The sequence below is a fragment of the Myotis davidii genome, unplaced genomic scaffold, assembly GCF_000327345.1.
Source record: "Myotis davidii unplaced genomic scaffold, ASM32734v1 scaffold81, whole genome shotgun sequence".
Lineage (NCBI taxonomy): Eukaryota > Metazoa > Chordata > Mammalia > Chiroptera > Vespertilionidae > Myotis > Myotis davidii.
The window spans coordinates 1412808-1434087 of record NW_006291554.1 but is presented as its reverse complement, the minus strand read 5'-3'; the positions used below and the strand labels follow the sequence as shown (position 1 = coordinate 1434087).

Here is a 21280-nt window from a genome sequence, read left to right as displayed (position 1 = left end):
TGATCTTCAAGTCATATGGAAAGAAATATACGTTAACCCGAATTTACCACACTCGCAAAATCGCACACAGCCAACCATACACCCAGTATGGTATCGCGATTCGCGATTTTGCGCTATCATACTGGGTGTATGGTCGGCTGTGTGCGATTTTGCGAGTGTGGTAAAATCGCATAACAGCAAAATCGCATAACAGCCGAGAATACACCCAGCAGCGCTGCTGATGCCTGAACGGTATGTGGAATGAAGTGGGCGGGCATCGGGAGGCCACTATGGCACGGGGCAAGCACTATGGGCAGTCTATCTGAAGTGTACCTGGCGTATAAGACGACCCCCCACTTGGAGGCATATTTTTCAGGGCCAAAAAATCGTCTTATACGCCGGCAAATACGGTATGTCTACTTCTCCTTCAAACTGGCAGGTCCTCTGAAGTCTCTCAGTCATTCCTTGTTTTTTTTTCTGACATTGATATTTTGAAGTATTTCATATTTATGTTTTTAGAATGATCATCAATTTGCTTTTGTTATATGTTTTCTCCTTTTTTGAGAATGATGTTGATATGTCTTATTACTGGTGATATTAATCTAACCCTGTGGTGTCTGCCAGATTTTACCTCTGTAGAGATAGTATCTTTCCCTTTGTAATTAATATTTTGAGAATAGCTGCAGGCACCGGCTTCCCTCCAGCACCCGGAATCCAGGCTTCCCTCCTCCGGCCACCTGCAGGCAACCGGGACCTGGGCTGCTTCCCTCCTCGGATGCCCATAGGCACCCGGGACCCAGGCTGGCTTCCCTCCAGCCCTGGCTTTGTCAGGAAGGATGTCTTGAATGACATCTGGTCTAATTAGCATATTACCCTTTTATATACTAGTAGCCCTGCACATGAATCCGTGTGCCAGTAGCTTGTTGCTGCCCTCCTGTAGCTCCCACTGCCCTTCCTCCCTCCCCTCATAGCTTGCTGCCCTGCCCCCTCCTGTAGCTCTCCGCCACCCGCTTGTAGCTCACTGCCCCACCCTCCTGCTGATCCGGTTGTTAAGCGGTCGGTTGTAACATAAGGACCATTTGCATATTAGATCTTTATTATATAGATAGATAGATAGATAGATAGATAAAATGTTGTTAATTCTCACCCAAGGATATTTTTTCCCATTGATTTTTAGAGAAAGTAGAAGGAAGGGAGGCGGGAGAAATAGCTTGTAGCTCACTGCCCCACCCTCCTGCTGATCCGGTTGTTAAGCGGTCGGTTGTAACATAAGGACCATTTGCATATTAGATCTTTATTATATAGATAGATAGATAGATAGATAGATAAAATGTTGTTAATTCTCACCCAAGGATATTTTTTCCCATTGATTTTTAGAGAAAATAGAAGGAAGGGAGGCGGGAGAAATATTGATGTGAGAGAGACCCATCAACTGGCCCCCTCCCTCACCCGCCTCATTGGCCCAGAATGGGGATCAGACCTGCAACCCAGGTGCAACCCTTTGTGCACAGGCTGGTGCTCTAACCACTGAACACACTGGCCAAATCTCAAAGTGAAGATACTTTGAGGTTTTGCATAGAAATATCCTCTTTGTCCCTACCTTTCACCAGTCAATTAGCATTCTTTGGTGGATCTTGCCTGCAGTGACGATTTCTGTAATGGTTTAATGGTGACTTTGATTTCTGTTATTCCTTCTACATTTATTAACTGGAATTCTTTGTGAGGAAGGGTTGTGCCTTCATCCCCTTTTGTTTATTTGTTCAATGAAGTTATATCATTGTGGGACATTAGATGTGTAATTTTTTCTTTGGCTTATAGTGCAGCGTTGTTGTTCATTTTGTTTTTTAATCTGTTCCCACTTTGGCCATTGAGAGCTCTTTCAAGTTGCCTGTTTCTCCCCTGAGGTGTCCCCATCCTTTTCTACGTTTGCCTGATTTTCTGGCATCACAAACCACTCAACTTGTATCTTCTCTACTGTGGCCTGGCATCAACCACTTTCCCCCAAGGACTCTGGTTCTGTTTATTAGAGAAAGAATGGTCAAGTTTGGGGAAGTAGGTTTGAGCATCTTTCTTCCTTTCTTTTTTCATTTTTAAATGTTTTTATTGGTTTTAGAGAACGAGGAGGTGAGAGGGAGAAAGAGCAATAGAAACATCAATGATGAGAGAGAATCATTGATCGGCTGCTTCCTGCATGCTCCCCACTGGGGATTGAACCCACAACCCGGGCCTGTGCCCTGACCGGGAATCGAACCCTGACCTCCTGGTTCATAAGTCAACACTCAACCACTGAGCCACCCTGGACAGGCTTTCTTAATTTTTATACACGTGCAGGATTAGCTCTTACCAGTCCAGTGCTCCTGGGTCTATAGGATTCCCACTCCTAGAGCTTTGCTCTCCCCTTGTGACCTTTGCCTCAGCATTTCTGAACCCATGGCTTTTCAAAATCTTGTCATTGTCCTGTCAAACCAGAATCGCTTCTTTTTGCTACTTTTTTCTAATCATACCCTCATAATGTAAATCTCCCTTCAACTATCGTGTTTGCCTGCACGATTTCTCATATTTGATTGGATGTATTTGCTCTCACTCTCTCTCCCCAACATCTTTGCTGAGAGTCATGGAATCATATAATGTCAAGGTTGGAAAAGACCTTTAGACTTTATTTCCTAAGGATACATAGCATCTGAGTGACCTCTGGAAGATTAGACATGCTTTACATCTGTTCTCTTACCTTTTAATAACTCTGCTCACTCAACTGTGCTGACTCAACATCTCTTTGTCCTGATGGCTCTTCATCTACTCTCCACTGAACTTCTCCTCCTCCTTTGTCTTTCTTTTCATGAAGAACAATTTGAGCTATTTCTGATTTTCTCTCTTATTCTCAATATGTCACCTCATTCCTTATCCATATGTGAAGGCTTTTTTAGGTACATAGACTCCTGATGATTCTGTTTCCTCAATAGGATGAGAAATGAGTAAAAGCTTTCTTCTTCTTTCTTTTGGGATCAGGTGAGACTCGGATGGAAAATTCAGAGTTGCCTCCAAGGCAGGAAATTCCCAAAGGAACAGAGTCATCTGATGGGACATCAGGAGGCCTGCCTGGGGGACCAGAAGCTGGAAATGCCTGTGAAGATGCTTTAATGAAGCTAGAAGCACACTCCTCAAAGGAGGAAGGGAGCAGACGGGAAAGTGATTTCTTGGAAAGAACATGTGAGGATAAAAACAAATCTACAAAAGATGGATGTGATGAGTATAAGGATCTTGGGGAACATAAGAATCTGTCCTGTAATCCTACAGAACATCAAGTTTTGAAGGCACAGAAATTATATCAATGTGATGAATGTGGCAAAGCTTTCAATTGGAGTTCACACCTCATTGGCCATCAGAGAATCCACACTGGAGAGAAACCTTATGAGTGTAATGAGTGTGGCAAGGCCTTCAGGCAAACCTCTCAGCTCATGGTTCATCTCAGAACCCACACAGGGGAAAAGCCCTATGAATGCAGCAAGTGTGGAAAGACCTATCGACACAGCTCCCATCTCATTCAACACCAGAGACTCCATGATGGGGAGAAACCGTATAAATGTAATGAATGTGGAAAAGCTTTCAATGAGAGTTACAAACTCTATGACCACCAGAGAACCCATACTGGGGAGAAGCCTTATGAATGCAATGAATGTGGAGCAACCTTTACTCGGAATAAAAATCTTCTCCGACATCAGGTACTTCACACTGGGAAGAAACCCTTCAAGTGCAGCGAGTGTGGGAAAGCTTTCAGTTCTAATAGAGATCTTATTGACCACCAGAGAATTCACACAGGGGAGAAGCCTTATGAGTGCAATGAGTGTGACAAGGCCTTCACTCGGAATAAAAGTCTGATTCGACATCAGCGACTCCACACTGGAGAAAAACCATACAAATGCAGGGAGTGTGGGAAAGGCTTCAATCAGAACTCTCACCTTGCTGACCATGAGCGAATTCACACTGGAGAAAAACCTTTTGCGTGTAATGAGTGTGGTAAGGCATTCAGCCTGAGTAAGTGTCTGATTCGACATCAGAGACTTCACACAGGTGAAAAGCCCTATAAATGCAATGAGTGTGGAAAATCCTTCAATCAAAATTCATACCTCATTATACATCAGAGAATTCACACTGGGGAGAAACCTTATGAATGTAATAAATGTGGGAAGATCTTCAGTCATAATTCTAGCCTTATGGTACATCAAAGAACCCATACTGGGGAGAAACCCTATAAATGTGATGATTGTGGGAAAACCTTTAGTGACAGCTCACAGCTCACTGTGCACCAGAGAGTTCACACTGGCGAGAAACCCTATGAATGTATTGAGTGTGGAAAAGCGTTCAGTCAGCGTTCCACTTTTAATCACCACCAGCGAACTCATTCTAGAAAGAAGCTCTCAGGTCTGGCTCAGTTTCATAAGGTGTAAGTTTCCAAGGTAGCCAGGAACATTGAATTAAGCTTTCTGTATAAGAAGGATGCTTATCCTGACCCTTTCTTGAAACCACTAATCAAAGTGGACCATTCCCTACATGCTGTCTGCTAGGTCATGAAGGTGGAGAGTGGGAGGAACAGTGCAGTCCTTCCCCACTATTGGGGAAGTACGGACTACACGTTTACTGTACTTGCAGGGTTTTTATTTTATTTTATTTTCTGTTTATAAATGTATGTCAGTTTTTGTTTTTTTTTGACATGCATCCTGTAATCAGATTGTGTACTTCTCAGGGACAGAGGTTAAATCTTCCTTATTCTATTTTACTTTCATTTCCCAATTTACATAAAGTCATTCTCTAAGACTGATTCACTCCTTTCTCCATTTCTAATTTTTACGAGTTTATTTGAGCCAAACTGACATGACTGAAGTAAGGTGCAAATGCCCCTCTCTCTTTTTTCTCTTTGCTGTAGCTCTTTTAAAATTCATCACTAGTTAAAAAATAATTTTTAAAATCTCAACTCTCTAATTGCACCCTTCATAAAGTGGGCATGAACTTTCCTCCCACCACTGGACCAACATTTTATAGGATATCACATGCAAAAAGCTCATTTATATGTTCTACATGTGCCCCTGTTTTTTAATTTTTATTTTTAATTTCATAAAAATTTTTTTAAATATATTTTATTGATTTATTACAGAGAGGAAGGGAGAGAGATAGCTAGAAACATCAATGAGAGAGAAACATCGATCAGCCGCCTTCTGCACATCTCTCACTGGGGATGTGCCCGCAACCCAGGTACATGCCCCTGACCGGAATCGAACCCGGGACCTTTCAGTCCATAGGCCGACGCTCCATCCACCGAGCCAAACCGGTTTCGGCCATAAAAATTTATTTGAACCGGAATTTTGAGGACATGCTTGGTACCCCTGAGAGTCTTACTACTATTATCTCAGGCTCAAAGAGCTAATGGATTTCTGCTTGAGTGTGCCGTGTGTGTGTGTGTGTGTGTGTGTGTGTCTGTATGTGTATCTAGGTTTTGGAGTCTACCGATGCGTACTTTTTCCTGTACACTGACTCCAGTTCTGACCTACCTGGCTCCACCTGATGCCTAAATAAACAAGAATGCTTCAAAACTTACTGCAGGAAGACCTAACTTTCCTGGCTTTGGCAAAGATGATTCAAAATCCCATTTAGAAGCATTCTTGAAAGCTTGTAATTCATAGTGATCTAGTTTGTTGCAGATAATAGAGTTTAATGAATCTGATTTCCTTATCAACTAGTTCTGTCTTTTTCAACTGTCATCTAATTTCAAGCTGAGAATTGTTTCCTTAATTATTGTTATTATCTTCTGGACCATCTTACATTCCCAAGGGCAAAAGAAACAGGAAATCTTTTCAGAGGATATTCTCTCCCTTTATAGTCATATATAAGACTAACCCCTGGACCGCTGGGGCTGGACCCCAGCAGATATTCTCTCCCTTTATAGTCATATATAAGACATAATCTCGAGCAACTTTTTTCTTCCTTGGGGCGGGGCCCCACTACCGGGGGACCTTTGCATTGGGTGTTCACCCCCTTCCTCTTAGCAGGAAAAAAGGATTGGCAGCGTGACAAAGGAGGAGAAGGAAGTTAGGGGTACAATGTTAGGTATGTAGCCTAGAGGGAAGAGGTTTTTGTGAGCTCCGATTTATGACTCAGAGACAATGGAGAAGAAAGGGAAGAGAGTAGAAGCTCAAGAAAATAAGAATTAAATGTGATTCTGGGGGAGGTATCTCAGATAAGGTTAGAAAGAATGTTTATTGGGGGCTTTTAAAAAAGAGAAATGTGAAGCTAGCTTATTTGGCATGCTAAATTACATGGGAAGCATTGTCTAAAAAATGATAATAAGCCTTAGGTTATATGTGTATGGATAAATGTTACTAATATAGGTAATCTTTTAATTGAAGTTCATATAAATTTGTCAATATTGTCATTGTCTAGTTGTTAATTTATTGTATGCCACAAAATAATTAAATTTTCTTATAAATGAACTCATAGTTTTAACCATGTCCATTTTTGAAAGTCTTTTAGTCATTTACAAACAATTACTGTTTACTCTGGTTCTTTTGCAAAAGTGCTTAATCTTCAGAGAGATAAGGAAAAGGACTCTGATAGTCTAGAATACAGGTTTCTGATTACTTTAAGATCACTTTAACTAAACTGGGTAAGAATTTCCAGAATTCTAATGGAAAAATCAGATTTAAGCAGAATAAGAACAAAGAACATAAGATTAAATGAACTGATAAGAATGATTGTAATTTTTATGACTTTTTGTTTGAAACATGCAAGTTCTTTAATGTTTTGTTTTTTAGATTCAAGAAAATCTTTTTCTTTTTTCTCTTAAGCTATAAATAAATTTGGTAAATTATATCTTTGAAAATAGAACTAAAACATTTATGTTTTTGCCCTGGCCAATGTAGCTCAGTTGATTGAGCATCAACCAGAAAGGTTGCTGGTTCGACTCCTGGTCAGCACACATGCCCAGGTTGTGGGTTCAATTCCTGGTTGGGGTATGTGTAGGAGGCAACTAATCGATGTTTCTCACATCGATGTTTCTTTCTTTCCCTCTCTATTCCTCTCTCTCTCTAATCAATTTAAAAACATAAAAAAAACATTTTATGTTGCCTGGCTGGTGTATCTCAGTGACTGAGCATCGACCTATGAACCAGGAGGTCATGGTTTGATTTCTGGTCAGGGCACATGCCCGGGTTGTAGGCTCGATCCCCAGTATGGGGCATGCAGGAAGCAGCCAACCAATGATTCTCTCTCATCATTGATGTTTCTCTCTCTCTCTCTCTCTTCCTTCCTTTATAAAAAAATAATAAAATAAAACCTTCAAGTTTAATGAGTTTCACAATCAGACAAGAATAGCTTAAACATGATGGTAACTAAGAATGATACTAATATCGAGTTTTTAGTAACTATCTGATGTATGAGAAGATAACATAAAGGGAGAATTGTCAAAGTAATGACAGAGGTCATTAGACTGAGGTGGTGCTAATACTTTGGTGGCCTACCTAAGCAAATTGAAAGCTAAGCTAAAGTCAATTCCTGTGAATGCCTCCAGGTTAAGAAAAACAATCAGAACAGCCAACTGGGCTTTCCCAAATAATGTAACCATGTTCAGGCGACATCACTCAGTGGTTAAGCATTGACCCATGAACCAGGAGGTCACAGTTTGATTCCCGGCCAGGGCACATGCCCGGCTTGCTAACTCCATCCCCAGTAGGGGGCGTGCAGGAGGCAGCCAATCAATGATTCTCATCATCGATGTTTCTATTTCTCCCTCTCCTTTCCTCTCTGAAACCAATAAAAATATTTTTAAAAATAATGCAACCTACTTAAGCTATAGCCAATCGAATAATTTGCCTTGCTTCCTCACTTCTATAAAAACCTTGTCCCTAGCTTCTGTTGATGGTGTTCCTAACCAATTCCAGTTTGGCACTACCTGACTTGAATTGATGTTTGCTCAATTAAACATATAAACTCAAAAAATTAAATGTGCCTCAATTGTTCTTTCAACAGTACATAGTGGTGGTGGTATTAAAGGGACATGGAAGCCATTGTGTCATCATGTACTACTAGTAGAAATACACTTTGTATTTTAGTGGGAAATCTGGTACTTGGAGAATGGCATGAATACTCAATTTGGACATGTAAAGGTAAGAATCAGAATTGGTCCCTGCAGTCCAGGATCTCTCAAGTCAGCAAAGGACATAAGGTCTCTAAAAACATGCCTGGTACAGGGTGAACGTAAGAAGTGTCACATGTTCTCATACTCTCTGGGACTCCGATAGGTAAAGGGACAGCAAATAAATGACCTTTTTGCTACTATTCTCTTACTTTCTGAAATTGCTGTCATCAGAATCAAGGCTCATACCAAGTGGATTGAAACTGAGCATCAGGAAAATGCCTTGGCTGATTTTCATGCATAGGCAGCAGCAGCAGCAGCAGAAACTGTAAGGGTTGTGGCATATGTAAATGAAGTCCTATCTGCTTTTGAAAAAATGATCCCTTGTTGTCCAACTTTGCTTTTTGTCATCCTGAGGTCCTTGCAACACAGCAACAGTCATCTCCTGAATCAGAGAAAACAACAGACAAACTGGTTGTAAATTGAGTCAGGGCTATGGGAAATTAAATATGGCCGCTTGGTTCTTCCAAGCTTCCCAGCAAACCCCATCTACTGGTTTTTCCATTCATTAACCCACAATGGTGCAGCTAAGATGTCTCAAATAATAAGTAAATATTCGTGTGGAGACTGCTATAAAATTGTGAAAAACGGCCACCTTTCATGTTCATAATCCAGAGCCTCAAACCTCCTCCCAGTGGACCATTTGAGTACCTGCAACTGGACATCATTTCATCTGCCTCCTAGTATGGGTCACCAATATATTCTTTATTTTTTCTGTATCTGTGAAGCCTCCTTCCCTTGCCGCAAGACTGCCCCCCCAACACAGTGGCAAAGAAACTGTTGAAAAATGTGTTTCCTAATTGGGGTTTACCCTCCACAATATCTAGTGACTGAAGCACCCACTTCACTGGGAGAATCATAGGAGCTTTAACTAAAACCTTACAAAGTTCTTGTAATCATCCCTGCTCCTTCTCACCCTCAATCATCAGGCAAGGTTGTAAGAACAAAGGGAATTCTTAAGCTCGAAATCTCTAAACTCACTGAAACTACTCAACTTCCTTGGCCTCAGGTATTGCCTCTGGCCTTTCTGACTGTTAGAGAGCAAGATCTAAATTTTAGCCCGGCTGGCATGGGTGGATGGTTGAGCGTCTACCTATGAACCAGAAGGTTGCTGGTTGGATTCCTGGTCAGGGCACATGCCTAGGTCGCAGGCTCGATCACAGTAGGGGGCATGCAGGAAGCAGCCAATCAGTGATTCTCTCTCATCATTGATGTTTCTATTTCTCTCACCCTCTCCCTTCATCTCTGAAATCAATAAAAGTATATTTAAAACAAAAATATTTAAATTTAAAAATTTGTGATTCATAAATTGGACAGCTTCCAGGCTAGCTGATAGGAGCTCTGAAACGTATGAGGCAAAGGATTCTATAGGCAGAAGGGAGCAGAACCAAGGAAGTTATACTAGGCAGAAAGGTGGAGTGATTATTGCAAGCTTCCTTTCCCATATCAGATGGATGGCAGGTATTTATCGGGCTGATTACCTAAATAATGGAATTCCTGGTTGATTTACGATTTCCTTTTGGGGAGACAGCAGAACTGTAAGTTAAGTGTCTATTTGGTGACAATGGGCTTAGCATCAGCAACTCCATTTGGTGTCTGTTGTCTTTAAGAAGTTATTCAAGAACTTCCTGATCAGCATTAATTACTTAGCCCCTGCTATCGCCTATACGATTTTAAAAATTTACTCAGTTGAGTTTTGTTCTTTAACAGGAGAAAACAGCTGGAGGTCTGGGGAGGTAAGTTTCGCGTGCCTGTGGCTGGGAATAAAAAAGCACTTCTACCCCCGCTTGTGGTGGTGACGGGGGAAGAGGCTGGTCCTGGAAACTAACATCTGGTTCCCCTCATTGAAGGCGGCCCCAGGGTGTAATGAGTGATCCCTTATCTCCTTCCTGCCAGGACCCGTCAGCGTCAGCGGTCAGCTAGATCTCTCTGGTCCCTATTTTGACCCCTAGCTTTGGATCCTATTATTCCCCGGGGGAGGGGGGAGGCAGGGGGTAAGAGGCCCCAAGGGAAGACCTGCACATATACTGGGAGGGGAGTGTGTCTTAGTAACAAATTAATTTATAGAAAATTATTTTTGTGTGTGAAATATTAAAGAGTAATATTAAAGAGCACAGGGAATGACCGCTCTGGCCAAGCCCTAGCTGCACCACACAGATAAGACCATAGCTGAATGCTACCCCTAGGAATGACGACGTAGGTAAACCTGATAGACACTGATAACCAGGTTCTCTGATTCGCACTTGTGTGATGACGTATGTTACTGAGAGACACCGGGACTGCCGTGGGCCAGCACAGGCTTAAAAAACGGGTCTCCGACTTCAGACATCGATCGTCCTCTTGCTCCACGCTCCACGCTGCCTTGCTCCACGCCCGAGGACAGAAGAACGGCCGGGCCTCTGATCCGGAGACAGAGTGGGAACACGGGCCAAGGCTGATAGAGCTGTGGGCCCGGATGGCATGGGGGAGTGGAGGGCAGGGGTGGTGCGAGGGTAGCGGCGAGTGTTGGGGATGAGCCCCGCCCCCCCATGACTTAGACCATCACGGGCCAGCGCTGCGCTGGAACCGGGAGAAGCCGAGACGTTGGCCCTCCAGGTTCCTAGAGAGGCCGCCGAGGCCCGAGGCTGTGACGCGCTTGCGCGACCAGATGGGCGTGGTCCTGGACCCGGTGCCCGCAGCGCCGAGGGCGGATCTGGGAGCGCTTCGCCGCCCGGGGCGCCCCGCCCGGAGGAGACCATTTGGAGGAATGGTTTCCGCGCTTTCTCTCCTCTCCTAATCGTGCGAACAAAGCTGCTCATTGCCGACGGCTAGGGACGCGGGTGAGTGGCCGAAAAGTAAAAGGAACTGCAATCTGGCGATGTTTTCGTCGGGAAGCTTCCTGATATTGAAAATTTTACGCATTGTTATGCAAACTCATAAGCATGCATTATGAAATGGGGTCCTACTATTGCTTTTAAAATCTTACTGCGATCAAACAATGCCATGATGAAATAGACATAGCATTTACCAAATGATAACATAAACATTTACTGTTTTCACCATTTAAAAATGTATAATCGGTGCCATTAAGTACATTCATACTGTTGCTTATTGGAAAACTGTATCTCCCATTGGGGTCATGCAGTTCATATACTTGATTTTGGAGCTAGCATTATGGTACCACTAAAACGTGTTTCCAAGTAGAATTAAAAGAAAACATTTTGTTTGCTATTTCCTTCCCCATAGTACACAGTGCCCGAGGCTGTAAATAGAAACATTTTGTTTGTTAGAATTGTCTACAGAATGAAAGAGTTGTATGTAAAATGCAGTTTGTTAAGCGGGAGGTGCATCTCTAACCTAAGGCCGGGGGTTCTGTCCTCTGACCTGCATAGGCCTAGGAAGTCAAGGTGTCCTCAGTTAAAAGGGGTGGCCAGGAAAGAGCATCCGGTTTCAAACTGCTTGTGGTTCAAAAGTGAAGACTCATTCCTATCAGTCGGTTGTTTTACAAGGAGTGTTTTTAGCTGTTTTTTGATTAAAGGTTTCAGGGAATTTCCATCTGTTAATACACACAAGTACATCTGTGAGGGACTGACCACCAGGCTGCTCTCTCACATGTTATGTTAAAGCTGAAGATATCAGACAAATTTTGGTTAAAAAAGTAATCCTTTCCCTGACCAGTTTGGCTCAGTGGCTAGAGTGTCGGCCTGCAGACTGAAAGGTCCCGGGTTCAATTCCGGTCAAGGGCATGTACCTGGGTTGCAGGCACATCCCCAGGAGATGTGCAGGAGGCAGCTGATCGATGTTTCTCTCTCATCGATGTTTCTAACTCTCTATCTCTCTCCCTTCCTCTCTGTAAAAAATCAATAAAATATATTTAAAAAAAATAAATACGTTCCGGGAGGGAAAGCTTTCTTTAGTGGCGATTATTGAGAAACTTGTTTGCTTATTTTCTGTGTATAGCATAAACCTATGTACTCTCATATGGGTAAGAAAAACTTGAGAGTGAGAGACTACTTAATCAGGATTTTTAAAGGAAAAAAAACAAAATTACATTCCATCTGAGTTGAAGGAGCAAAATGACAAAAAGAAGAAAATGTCCCTGAAAAATGGCAAGACGACGGCTTGGGATTTCCCCTGTACTTTTCAAAGCCATTTCTGTTCATTGTCGGGACTGGGTGGGTTAAGGTGTAACTCTTGTTGAGAAGGGCCTGACCCAGCTCAGGTTGCTTCCTAGGCCCTGGGGGCTCACATCTGTGGTCGAAGGTTAACACGTTGATGAATGAAGCTTGTCCGCTGTCCTCAGAGGCCAGTTGGGACATGAGTCATCCTGGGGCATTAGGATACCTGAATTTCACTGCGCAGGTTCAGTTCACTGGCCCCCGTAGCTTCCTGTGCTCTGGGTCTTTCATTCAGAGTTTGAAAGGCATCCACTCCTGGGCCTTTTATCTTTAGCTTTATCCAAGCTCATGGTTGTGGAAGCTGCTCCCCCCACCCCCTTTCTTTGAAGACCTGGAGTCCTTTGCCATATTATCAGGCAGTCACCGTCACTTTCCTGTTTGTCAGTTTTCTCACCAGCTATTTACAAACACTTCACTATCTCTTTGGACATTTCCGCACAGCTCCTTTAGAATATGCCAGCTTGGAGGCTTATTTTTGGTGCTAATTTCACTGTGGGTCTCTATTCCCTGAGTTAGGTCATTTCCATGTATACTTCCTACTGGTTGCATTTCTTCAAAATATTTGTCTGGCCTCAAGTTCATTGTCTTTTTAGCCTAACTACCAGGTTTCTCTTCACCCTCAGCCTCACTCTTGGTGTTTTCATTCTTGAGTTTTCTTGCTCTCTCCAGTCTGTTCTGCTAGATTGGCTGGGAAAGCCACTCTCCTCCTCCTTTCTCTGACCTCCAGCTTCCTCTGAGCGGCCTTTCCGCTTCCTGATTGTGCTGCGGGAGCTGGAGCCTGCCCCTCTGGCTCCTGAGGCGCCCTTCCCTCCCTGCCCTCCTTTGCTATGGTGTCTTCAGGTCTCCTTTTCTAGGCCTTCAGTTATTAATTTATTTCTCTTGTTTTCTCCAAATACTTCTTACCCTGTCCCATCCCTCTTTTTCCAAAGCAAGGCTTCATTTCTTTTCTGCTGAAACTTCAGCAGCCTCCTCAGCTCACATGACCCTAATGTCGTTTTTTACCTGAATTGCTGCCCTGGAGCAGGGCTGGAATTTCTCCTAGTAGCTGGATGATGGCATTCTTTCTGGGTGAGTGTTCTTCCTGTCTCAGTGACAGTAAGTTCTTATGGGCCTAGCAGTGTTACAGCAGAAATTTGGTCAGAGGGAAGAGACAAACTGCACGCTCTCGGAAGGTCAGAAAAGTCCATTGTATTCCGCATCGGTGCTGGCCCAGCAGAGTCACCTCCAGAGGCTGAGCACAACCTCGTGGCCCACAGTTCTTTCCAAGTGCACAAATTCGTGCACTGGGCCCCTAGTCTTCTATAATAATAAAAGGGCAATATGCTAATTAGATCGGACATCCTTCCTGACGAAGCCAGGGCCAGAGGGAAGCCAGCCTGGGTCCCAGGTGCCTGAGGGCGGCCCGATTGAAGCCAGACCGGGTCCTGGGTGCCTGCGGGCGGCCAGGGGAAGGAAGCATCCTGAGTCCCGAGTGCCTGCTGGCAGCTGGAGGAGGGAAGCCTGGGTCCCAGGTGCTGGAGGGACCCGGGCTGCTGGAGGGAAGCTGATGCTGGCAGCTGGGGGAAGGAAGGCCTACTCTTGCACGAATTTTCATGCATTGGGCCTCTAGTTGTTTTATAATGAATGTAGGGGAGGAAGGCTTTGTTTTAGTATCATGGGTGAAGGTAGTGGTTTCTTTCTTTCTCTCTTCCTTTCTGTTAGGGAAAAAATGGGGGGGAGGGGACAACAGTAATTTTCATAATTCACAGAAGTTAGCCCGGAAGAGAAGGCTGCGTCCTTGCCACTGGCTGCTGTGGGAAGTGGTTTCTTTAAATTTGCTAACGGTGGTAAGGGATGGAGGGTGCCACGGTTTCAGGGGCGACGACCATCACCTGAGTCTTGGTGACTTTGCTTCTGGTGCCAAGGCCTGCTGTCCATCTCAAACTTTGTAGATTTTTGTTTTAACTCTTTTTTTTTTTTCTTAAAAAATGTCATTTGTATTGAGGTAGCATTGGCTTATAACACTGTGTTTCAGGTGTGCAGCATTATAAAATGACATCTGTATGTAGTACATCATGCTCACCACCGGAATCTAGTTTCTGCCTGCCACCAAGGATTGACCGGTCTTACTTGTTTCCCCTCCCCCTGCACTCCCCCTCCTCTCTGGTAACCGCCAATCTGTTATCTGTCTGAGTTTGTTTGTTCTTTTGCTTGTTGGGTTTGGGGGCAGCATGTTCCTTTTTTTCCTTCTCTGCCTCACTTCCCAGTATTTGTCTTACATTGTTCTCTTTGTTCAGCCAGCCTGGTCTGATTTGGTTGCTGACTGAGTGGCTAGAACAGAGCTAAGGTCACCGGGATTTTTCCTCTTTTTCCAGTCGCCTGAGCACAGCCACTGTTCGCACACAAGTTCCCTTCAAGAACGCGATGCCCCTTCTCCTCGGGGCCTTCTCTTCAGTCCGGGGAGGCATTACTTGGTGGCTTTGTTTTTTAAGCAGAATTATCATTGATTATAATGATTGATCACTACTCATTATAAGAGCAGTGCCTAACAACGCAGGAGACAAACAAACAGGAGGGGAGAGCCCACTCATTCTGCCTCCTGAGGAGATGATGGCTGAGGACGCTGGTGCTGAGGCTTAGGAACTTGTGCATATGCAAACTGCTTTAGTTTTGTTCATCTCACGACTAAATGAGTTCGTAACTATAATTCCTAAAAGTTTGGATTTTGTCAGATACTTTTCTGTGCCTATTGACAGCATCATGTGATACTTGTTTTTTGTTCTACTGATACATTAAATTATTTTGATTACTTTAATCTTGCATTCCTAAGATAAAGTCATAGGATATAATTTTTCTTAGATGTGGCTGGATTCAGTTTGCTAGTATTTTGTTGAGAATTTTTGCATTTATATTCATAAAAGAGATTGATCTGTTTGGTTTTGGAATCAGGTAACACTGGCCTCGTAGAATGAATTGGGAAATGTTTTCTCCTGTTCTATTTTTTGAAGAGTTTGTGAAGAATTGATATTATTTTTCTTTAAATATTTGGTGGACTTCAGCAGTGATGCCTCTGGGCCTCGGCTTCTCTGTGCGGGTAGTTTGTGACGACTAGTTCAGTCTCTTCACTTCCTACAGATCTAGTCAAAACTGGTGTTTCTTCTCGAGCCAATTTTATCAGTTTGTGTTTTATAATAGTTTGTTAATTTCATCTAAAATATTTGTTTGCAAAAATATATTTTAAAATCTTTTTATTTTTGTAAAGTCAGTAATATGTTTCCTCTTTCACTTCTGATTTATGTAATTTGAGTCTTTTTCTTTGTCAGGCTAGCTTACGATTTATCAATGTTGTTCTTTTTCCAGTGTCTTAAAGTGAAAAGTTAGGTTATTGAGTTGAGATCCTTCTTAATGGGAGTATATCTGATAAAGCCCGTACGTATTTACTGTATTCTGGGATATTTTCTCGGTTTACCCCGAAGTGTGACCATCTAGCCGTGCTGTACTTGCAGGCCCCACTGCGCAGATGCTCACATGCCCTCTTCTCATGCATCCAAGATGATCTGAACTAACAGGATCAAGCTCCACCGTCCTTCTCACATGCCTCCTGGGCACTAATATTGGTTATTTCATTCTCTTGCCAGTGACGTCTGATGTCCCAGCAAATGGCATTGTCTACTACGGTGCTGAAAAGATACTCCCAACGTCCCAGCGGCGGCACGGCTAACCTAGGCTTGGTTTGCACTCTGCTGTGGACACCCTAAGCAGGAGCGATGCCTCCAGGCAGGTGGTATGCTGTCCATCCAGCGCAGGCCCAGGCTTCACGGGAGCGAGAACGCCTTCAGCTGGTGAAGAAGGAAGAAGAGGATGAAGGCTACACCGCAGTGCAGGCTCCGAGGCCCCAGACACTCAACCTTCCTGGCCAGGAGCTGTTCCGCCAGCTCTTCAGACAGCTTCGCTACCACGAGTCTTCTGGGCCCCTTGAGACTCTGAGCCGGCTCCGCGAGCTCTGCCGCTGGTGGCTGAGGCCCGACGTTCTCTCCAAGGCCCAGATCCTGGAGCTGCTGGTGCTGGAGCAGTTCCTGAGCATCCTGCCCAGTGAGCTCCGGACCTGGGTGCAGCTGCACCACCCTGAGAGTGGCGGGAAGGCTGCGGCCCTGCTGGAAGAGCTGCAGAGAGACTTCAATGGGACACCATGGACGGTGAGTTGAGCAAGTGTGCAATGCCCAGTGAACTCTGCCTGCCAGTGAGCCAGCTTGTTTGGGGGTAGGGTTGGCCTCGGAACCTTCAGCCCTGAGGAATGCAGGGGAAGTCTTCCCTTCTCAGTCCCGTGGCACGTGAGCAGCTGAGAACTATACCCTAAGCCAAGGACCTTATAGCAGGCAGCCCTTCCCGCCTTCCCAAAGACGATCAGCTGCAGGAAGAGTATCCATAAAACAGGAACATGTTTTTGGACACAGTGACTTAGAGTATACAGAGTCCATCTCCACCTACTGTCTAATTGCTGACCTGTTAAGTGGGGGTGATGTCTCTTGCTTGTAAGGAGAGGAGTAGAGTCTGGACTCGTGGCCTCTGAGGACATGTTAAGATTGGAAGAGCAGCCTGCCTGTGCCATAAGCCTTTGAGGGTTGGTGCTGTGCAGGGAGAAGGCATCCCAACCTCAGTGTTCTTGCCCACTTTGTTGTTCCTTTCAGAGCCTCAGTTTATTGAAAAGAAAATGCCAAACTGATCTAAGAGTGAGAAGTTGCTCGGTATGTATTTGCCTATCATGTGCTTGGCCCAGGCCTTGGTGCTGGATGTGGGACTGCCAGTCCCAGTGCCGGTGCTAGAGCCGCAGGTCAGTTCAAGTGCACTCCGCCTCTCAGCGCTTCCTACGTCTTTGGATGCTTTTAAAATAGCATTTATCATTTTTGTAGGCTTCTTTAAAATTATTACTTCTATAAAAATATGTGTTTCTATAAAAATATGTTATATCCAAAAATATATATGATTCATGCATAAATAAAAGTTACTTTCAAGATTTCTGACACATATTTGACATACTTCTCCCCCAAATTTAATATAAAGTTAGACCAGTGAACTAACACATCTGAACATAGTCTGACAGCCGTAAGTGGTAATACAGCAGCACAAGGGGTGACTATTACAAAAGGAAACCTCTTTGCTCAACATTGGGTCCTGTTTTTAAAAAACCTAAAAGAGCAGTTATTCTTTTTACTAAAATAATGAGATCAAAAAGATCTAAAAAGTGATTTATTAGAGCAAATAAGGTACACCTCAGCTATAAAATTGTGGCTTGGTTGTATGCAACTCATTTAGGTCTAGATGTGAGGTTTTACAATCCATGAAAACATTGCCAAATGAGCAGAGAGGGCCTACCTGGTCAAAAGCAGTTAGAAATTAGAAAACATAAAACAGATGGGGAGAAAGCCTCCCAGATTCTGAAAAATAACAGAAATGCTCAAGATGCATATAAAGTTACAGTGTCACTCTGGGGTTCATCCAGATGACCAAAATGTGAGAAACCTAAGGGGAGGGGTAAGCGGGAGGTGCGTCCTGCAAAAGTTTATCCTCCAACTCATTTGGCTGTGCTTCCGTAGTCTTCCTGTTTCTTTATCCTCCCTTTGCGGGGTTCTGGAGGACTAGGAGACAAATTACTGTGATGAGTTGATCATCTTTCGTCTGTAGATCAGTATCAGATGTTTCATGGCCTCAGCTCAAGTTCCGTCAGTGTCAGTGTAGAGAATGTGTTGGCCCCAGGGCCCGAAAACTTGAGGTTCACTGTCTGTAGTTTTCTGTTCTCATTTTTACACCAGGGACAGCCTTGCCTCAGACACCAGAGCTACTTGAAGGTCAAGGCATTCTACTCGGGTGGGCACTGTCATTGTTTGCACCTGAGACTTTTCCTTCTGCGGTGCCATGGCTGCCCCTCACAATTAGCTTTGCCTCTCTGTCATTGTTACTACTTCCTCAGGTTTACAGGCTGGGAGTCCTGCCCCTTTGGGGTCCCTTTGCATATGGGCGCCTAAAGCAGTGCCCTATACTTGGTAGAGATTATGCATCTGCAGCTCTCCTGTGAGTCATTATCAGTTCAACTCACAGGGATACATGTCTTTCGTTTCTAAGTTCCAGGCCAGGGGTGGGGGCTGAGGGCTAGTGGGGAGGGTGTCCTGCAGCACCTGCAGCCTGACCACAGAGCTGTTCCTGACTTGCCAGCTACTTTCTTTTCCCTTTTTTTATATCTTTATTGTTGAGAGTATTACAGATACGCCCTCCCCCTTAGAGTCCCCCAACCAGCAGCTTTCTGGGTCCACCTGTCACCCCCGGCCCACCTTAGAGCCCAGGGAGGGTGAGGGGTGAGGGGTCCTCCCTGGGCTTTCTCCTCCTTTCCCCTCTGCCTGCAGGTGGTAAAGGGCCCAGCTCACCGGCCTCTGGGCTCTGAGACTGGCCGAGTTGCTTTCTAATCCCCGTGGGGATCCTCTCCCGTTTTCTTCTTGCCAGGACCCAGCCCCTGCCCAGAGCCCAGATGTACAATGGATGGGTACGGGAGCCCTGCGAGCCGCACAGAAATGGCCCTCTGCTTCACCTCCCAGGAGCGGCTCTGCTCCGGGGGACCACCTGGAGCCTCCCTATGAAATAGGAGTGCGTGACTTCCTGGCTGGGCAATCCGGTACTCACCGCCTGGCACTCAGACCCCACCTCGCCCTCAGCCACACTTCCCACATTTCCTGTCATGTCATCTTTTCACCACCTGCCCTCTCACGACAGTCTCTTCCTATCCTGGCCCTTAGCTCTGTGTCTTTTTTTTTCTTTCTTCTTTGTGTTATTGCTGTTTTGTTGGTTTCTTAATCGTTAGCTCTGTGTCTTTCCTACCTCATCTGTGACCCATGTTAGCCTGGCTCCTCCTCCCGTTGTATGCCCTGCCCTCACTTCCATTCCCTGGCCTCCAGCAAACACTGGGGAAACGTGAAATGGGTTACAGCAGTCCATGCCTGCTCGTGGGGGGAAGGGTGGGCTGCCCTGTCTCATGGCTCTTTCTTCTTCAGATCCTCCTGCTGCCCAGGTGCCTGCCCTTCCCCAGGAAGAGGGCTGCCCTGGAGATGGGGCGACAGCCCAGCCTCAGGTGAGCCACAGGACCAGCTGTCCTTCGTGACGTCCCAGTGTTGCTGCCTGACAGAATAGCTGCAGCTCCCCCTCGTCCTGCCTCTGTCCAGTGACCGCAGATCCAGAGGCCCGCAGACTAGACTCTCCCCCAGAGCCCAGGGCTCTTCTGCTGGGTGATGGTCTTCTCTTTCACCCTGACCAGTCCACCCTGTTCTCACTCAGAGCAGCCCATTCCCCTGCCTCTCCCTGACAGCCAGGGTCTGTGGACTGGCTCTAAGGCAGTGGTTCTAACCTTCTGGCCCTTTAAATACAGTTTCTCATGTGGTGACCCAACCATAAAATTATTTTCATTGCTACTTCATAACTGTAATGTTGCTGCTGTTATGAATCGTCATGTAAATATCTGATATGCAGGATGGTCTTAGGCGACCCCTGTGAAAGGGTCGTTCGACCGCCAAAGGGGTCGTGACCCACACGTTGAGAATCGCTGCCCTAAGGTCTCGTTCTGTTTCTTAGGAGGCTCTGACCTTCAAGGACGTGGAGGTGACCTTCTCCCAGGATGAGTGGGCCTGGCTGAACCCTGCTCAGCGGAACCTCTACAGGGATGTGATGCTGGAGAACTATGGGAGCTTGGCTTCTCTGGGTAAGGCATCGCTGTCCCCATGCTCTGCCCACCTTTACGGCTGCCTTCTTAGTCTTCATTATGGCGCATCCGAAGGGGCCTGACCTGGGTGTACGTCCAGCTCTGTAACTGCTAACCAGGTCACTGAATCTGTCATCCAGTCTTTCCTCTTGAAAAACAGGATAAGAATGCCTGGTATGCTGGGTTACTGTAAAGACGAAGTCATACGTGTCAAGTTCCTAATCCATTTAGGCATCTGCAATAGGTTAGCTGATTTAATTGATTGAATTGCTCTGTGGTTCCTATCTCCAGAGAACCCTGGTGATGCTTTTAGCTATGATTTCTCTCAGCCTCTCTTGTCTCTGCTCAGGGCTGTTAGAGATGGCTGTCTGGGCCTTCTGCCTTAGCTTCCCCCCCGCCCCCTCCCCAACCTCTCTGGCCTCTCTCTCCTCCCGCCCACAACGCCAGGCGTGCGAGGGTCCTTGAGACTAGTTCTGTGTGACTCAATCCCATCCCCTCCCCTTCTCCTCTGCAGTGGGGCCACTGGCCAAACCTGCCCTGATCTCTTGGTTGGAGGCAAGGGAGCCGTGGGGCCTGAACGTCCAGAGAGCCCAGCCTAAGGCGAAGCCAGGTGCTGCCCCGGCAGGTGAGTTCCAGAGAACCTACCAGATCCTGCTCCTCCAGCGTCTGTTCTCTTTCTTACCATCTTTCACACCAGGTCAGTCCTTGGGAACTTACTCCATTGTTTGCTAGAAGGAAAGTCCTTCATACTGTTGCTAAGGGTGCCGGGCCCTGGGCTTCTTCCCTCCAGACTGGCCTATTAGACGTTCATTCCTGGCCGTGCCCCTTTCCCAGAAGCCCTCTCAGTATCATAATTGCTCACCGGAGGGTTTCACCGTTCCTTCTTGTTTCCTGTTCATTGATGCTGCACTCCCGCTGAATCCCCAGTGCCTGCCCCTTCCTGCTCTGAGGAGCCCTCATTCCACTCCTGCTCCTCCTCTCTGCTCCGTCCTCCCCTGTGATAGGCTTGCTCTCCAGACCTTTTAGCTGGCTCTCCTCAGATCCCCACCCTCGGCCCTGTCTTGTGCTGTGGGTCCTCTCCCCTCTCTTGCTATTAACACTTGCCTCTCAACCCTTTTCTTTTTAACTGGATGTGAGTTCCGCACACGTCTAGCTCCTGTGCCCATCTTGCTTCTCCTCCCTTCCCTGTCACCTGGGACGCCCTTCCACTTTGCCTTGCTGTGACTATTTTGTAGACGTATT

The 21280-nt window shown here is 45.5% G+C and overlaps 2 protein-coding genes across 3 annotated transcripts in view; both read left to right on the top strand.

Annotated features, from left to right (window-relative positions):
* Positions 1-5096, top strand: part of ZNF852 (zinc finger protein 852) — a 6941-nt gene extending 1845 nt beyond the window's left edge. The window contains exon 2 of the mRNA XM_006765106.2: positions 2986-5096. Coding sequence (XP_006765169.2) covers positions 2997-4424 — 1428 coding nt within the window. The 5' untranslated portion in view covers positions 2986-2996 and the 3' untranslated portion in view covers positions 4425-5096. The remainder of the gene's footprint in view (positions 1-2985) is intronic.
* Positions 5097-10416: 5320 nt separating this feature from the next.
* ZNF445 (zinc finger protein 445) overlaps positions 10417-21280 on the top strand; it is a 14312-nt gene continuing 3448 nt past the window's right edge. For both annotated transcript variants that reach the window (XM_006765076.2, XM_006765075.2), the window contains exons 1-6: positions 10417-10980; positions 15936-16493; positions 18793-18961; positions 19338-19414; positions 19912-20038; positions 20553-20663. In XM_006765076.2, coding sequence (XP_006765139.1) covers positions 16065-16493; positions 18793-18961; positions 19338-19414; positions 19912-20038; positions 20553-20663 — 913 coding nt within the window. In that variant the 5' untranslated portion in view covers positions 10417-10980; positions 15936-16064. The remainder of the gene's footprint in view (positions 10981-15935; positions 16494-18792; positions 18962-19337; positions 19415-19911; positions 20039-20552; positions 20664-21280) is intronic.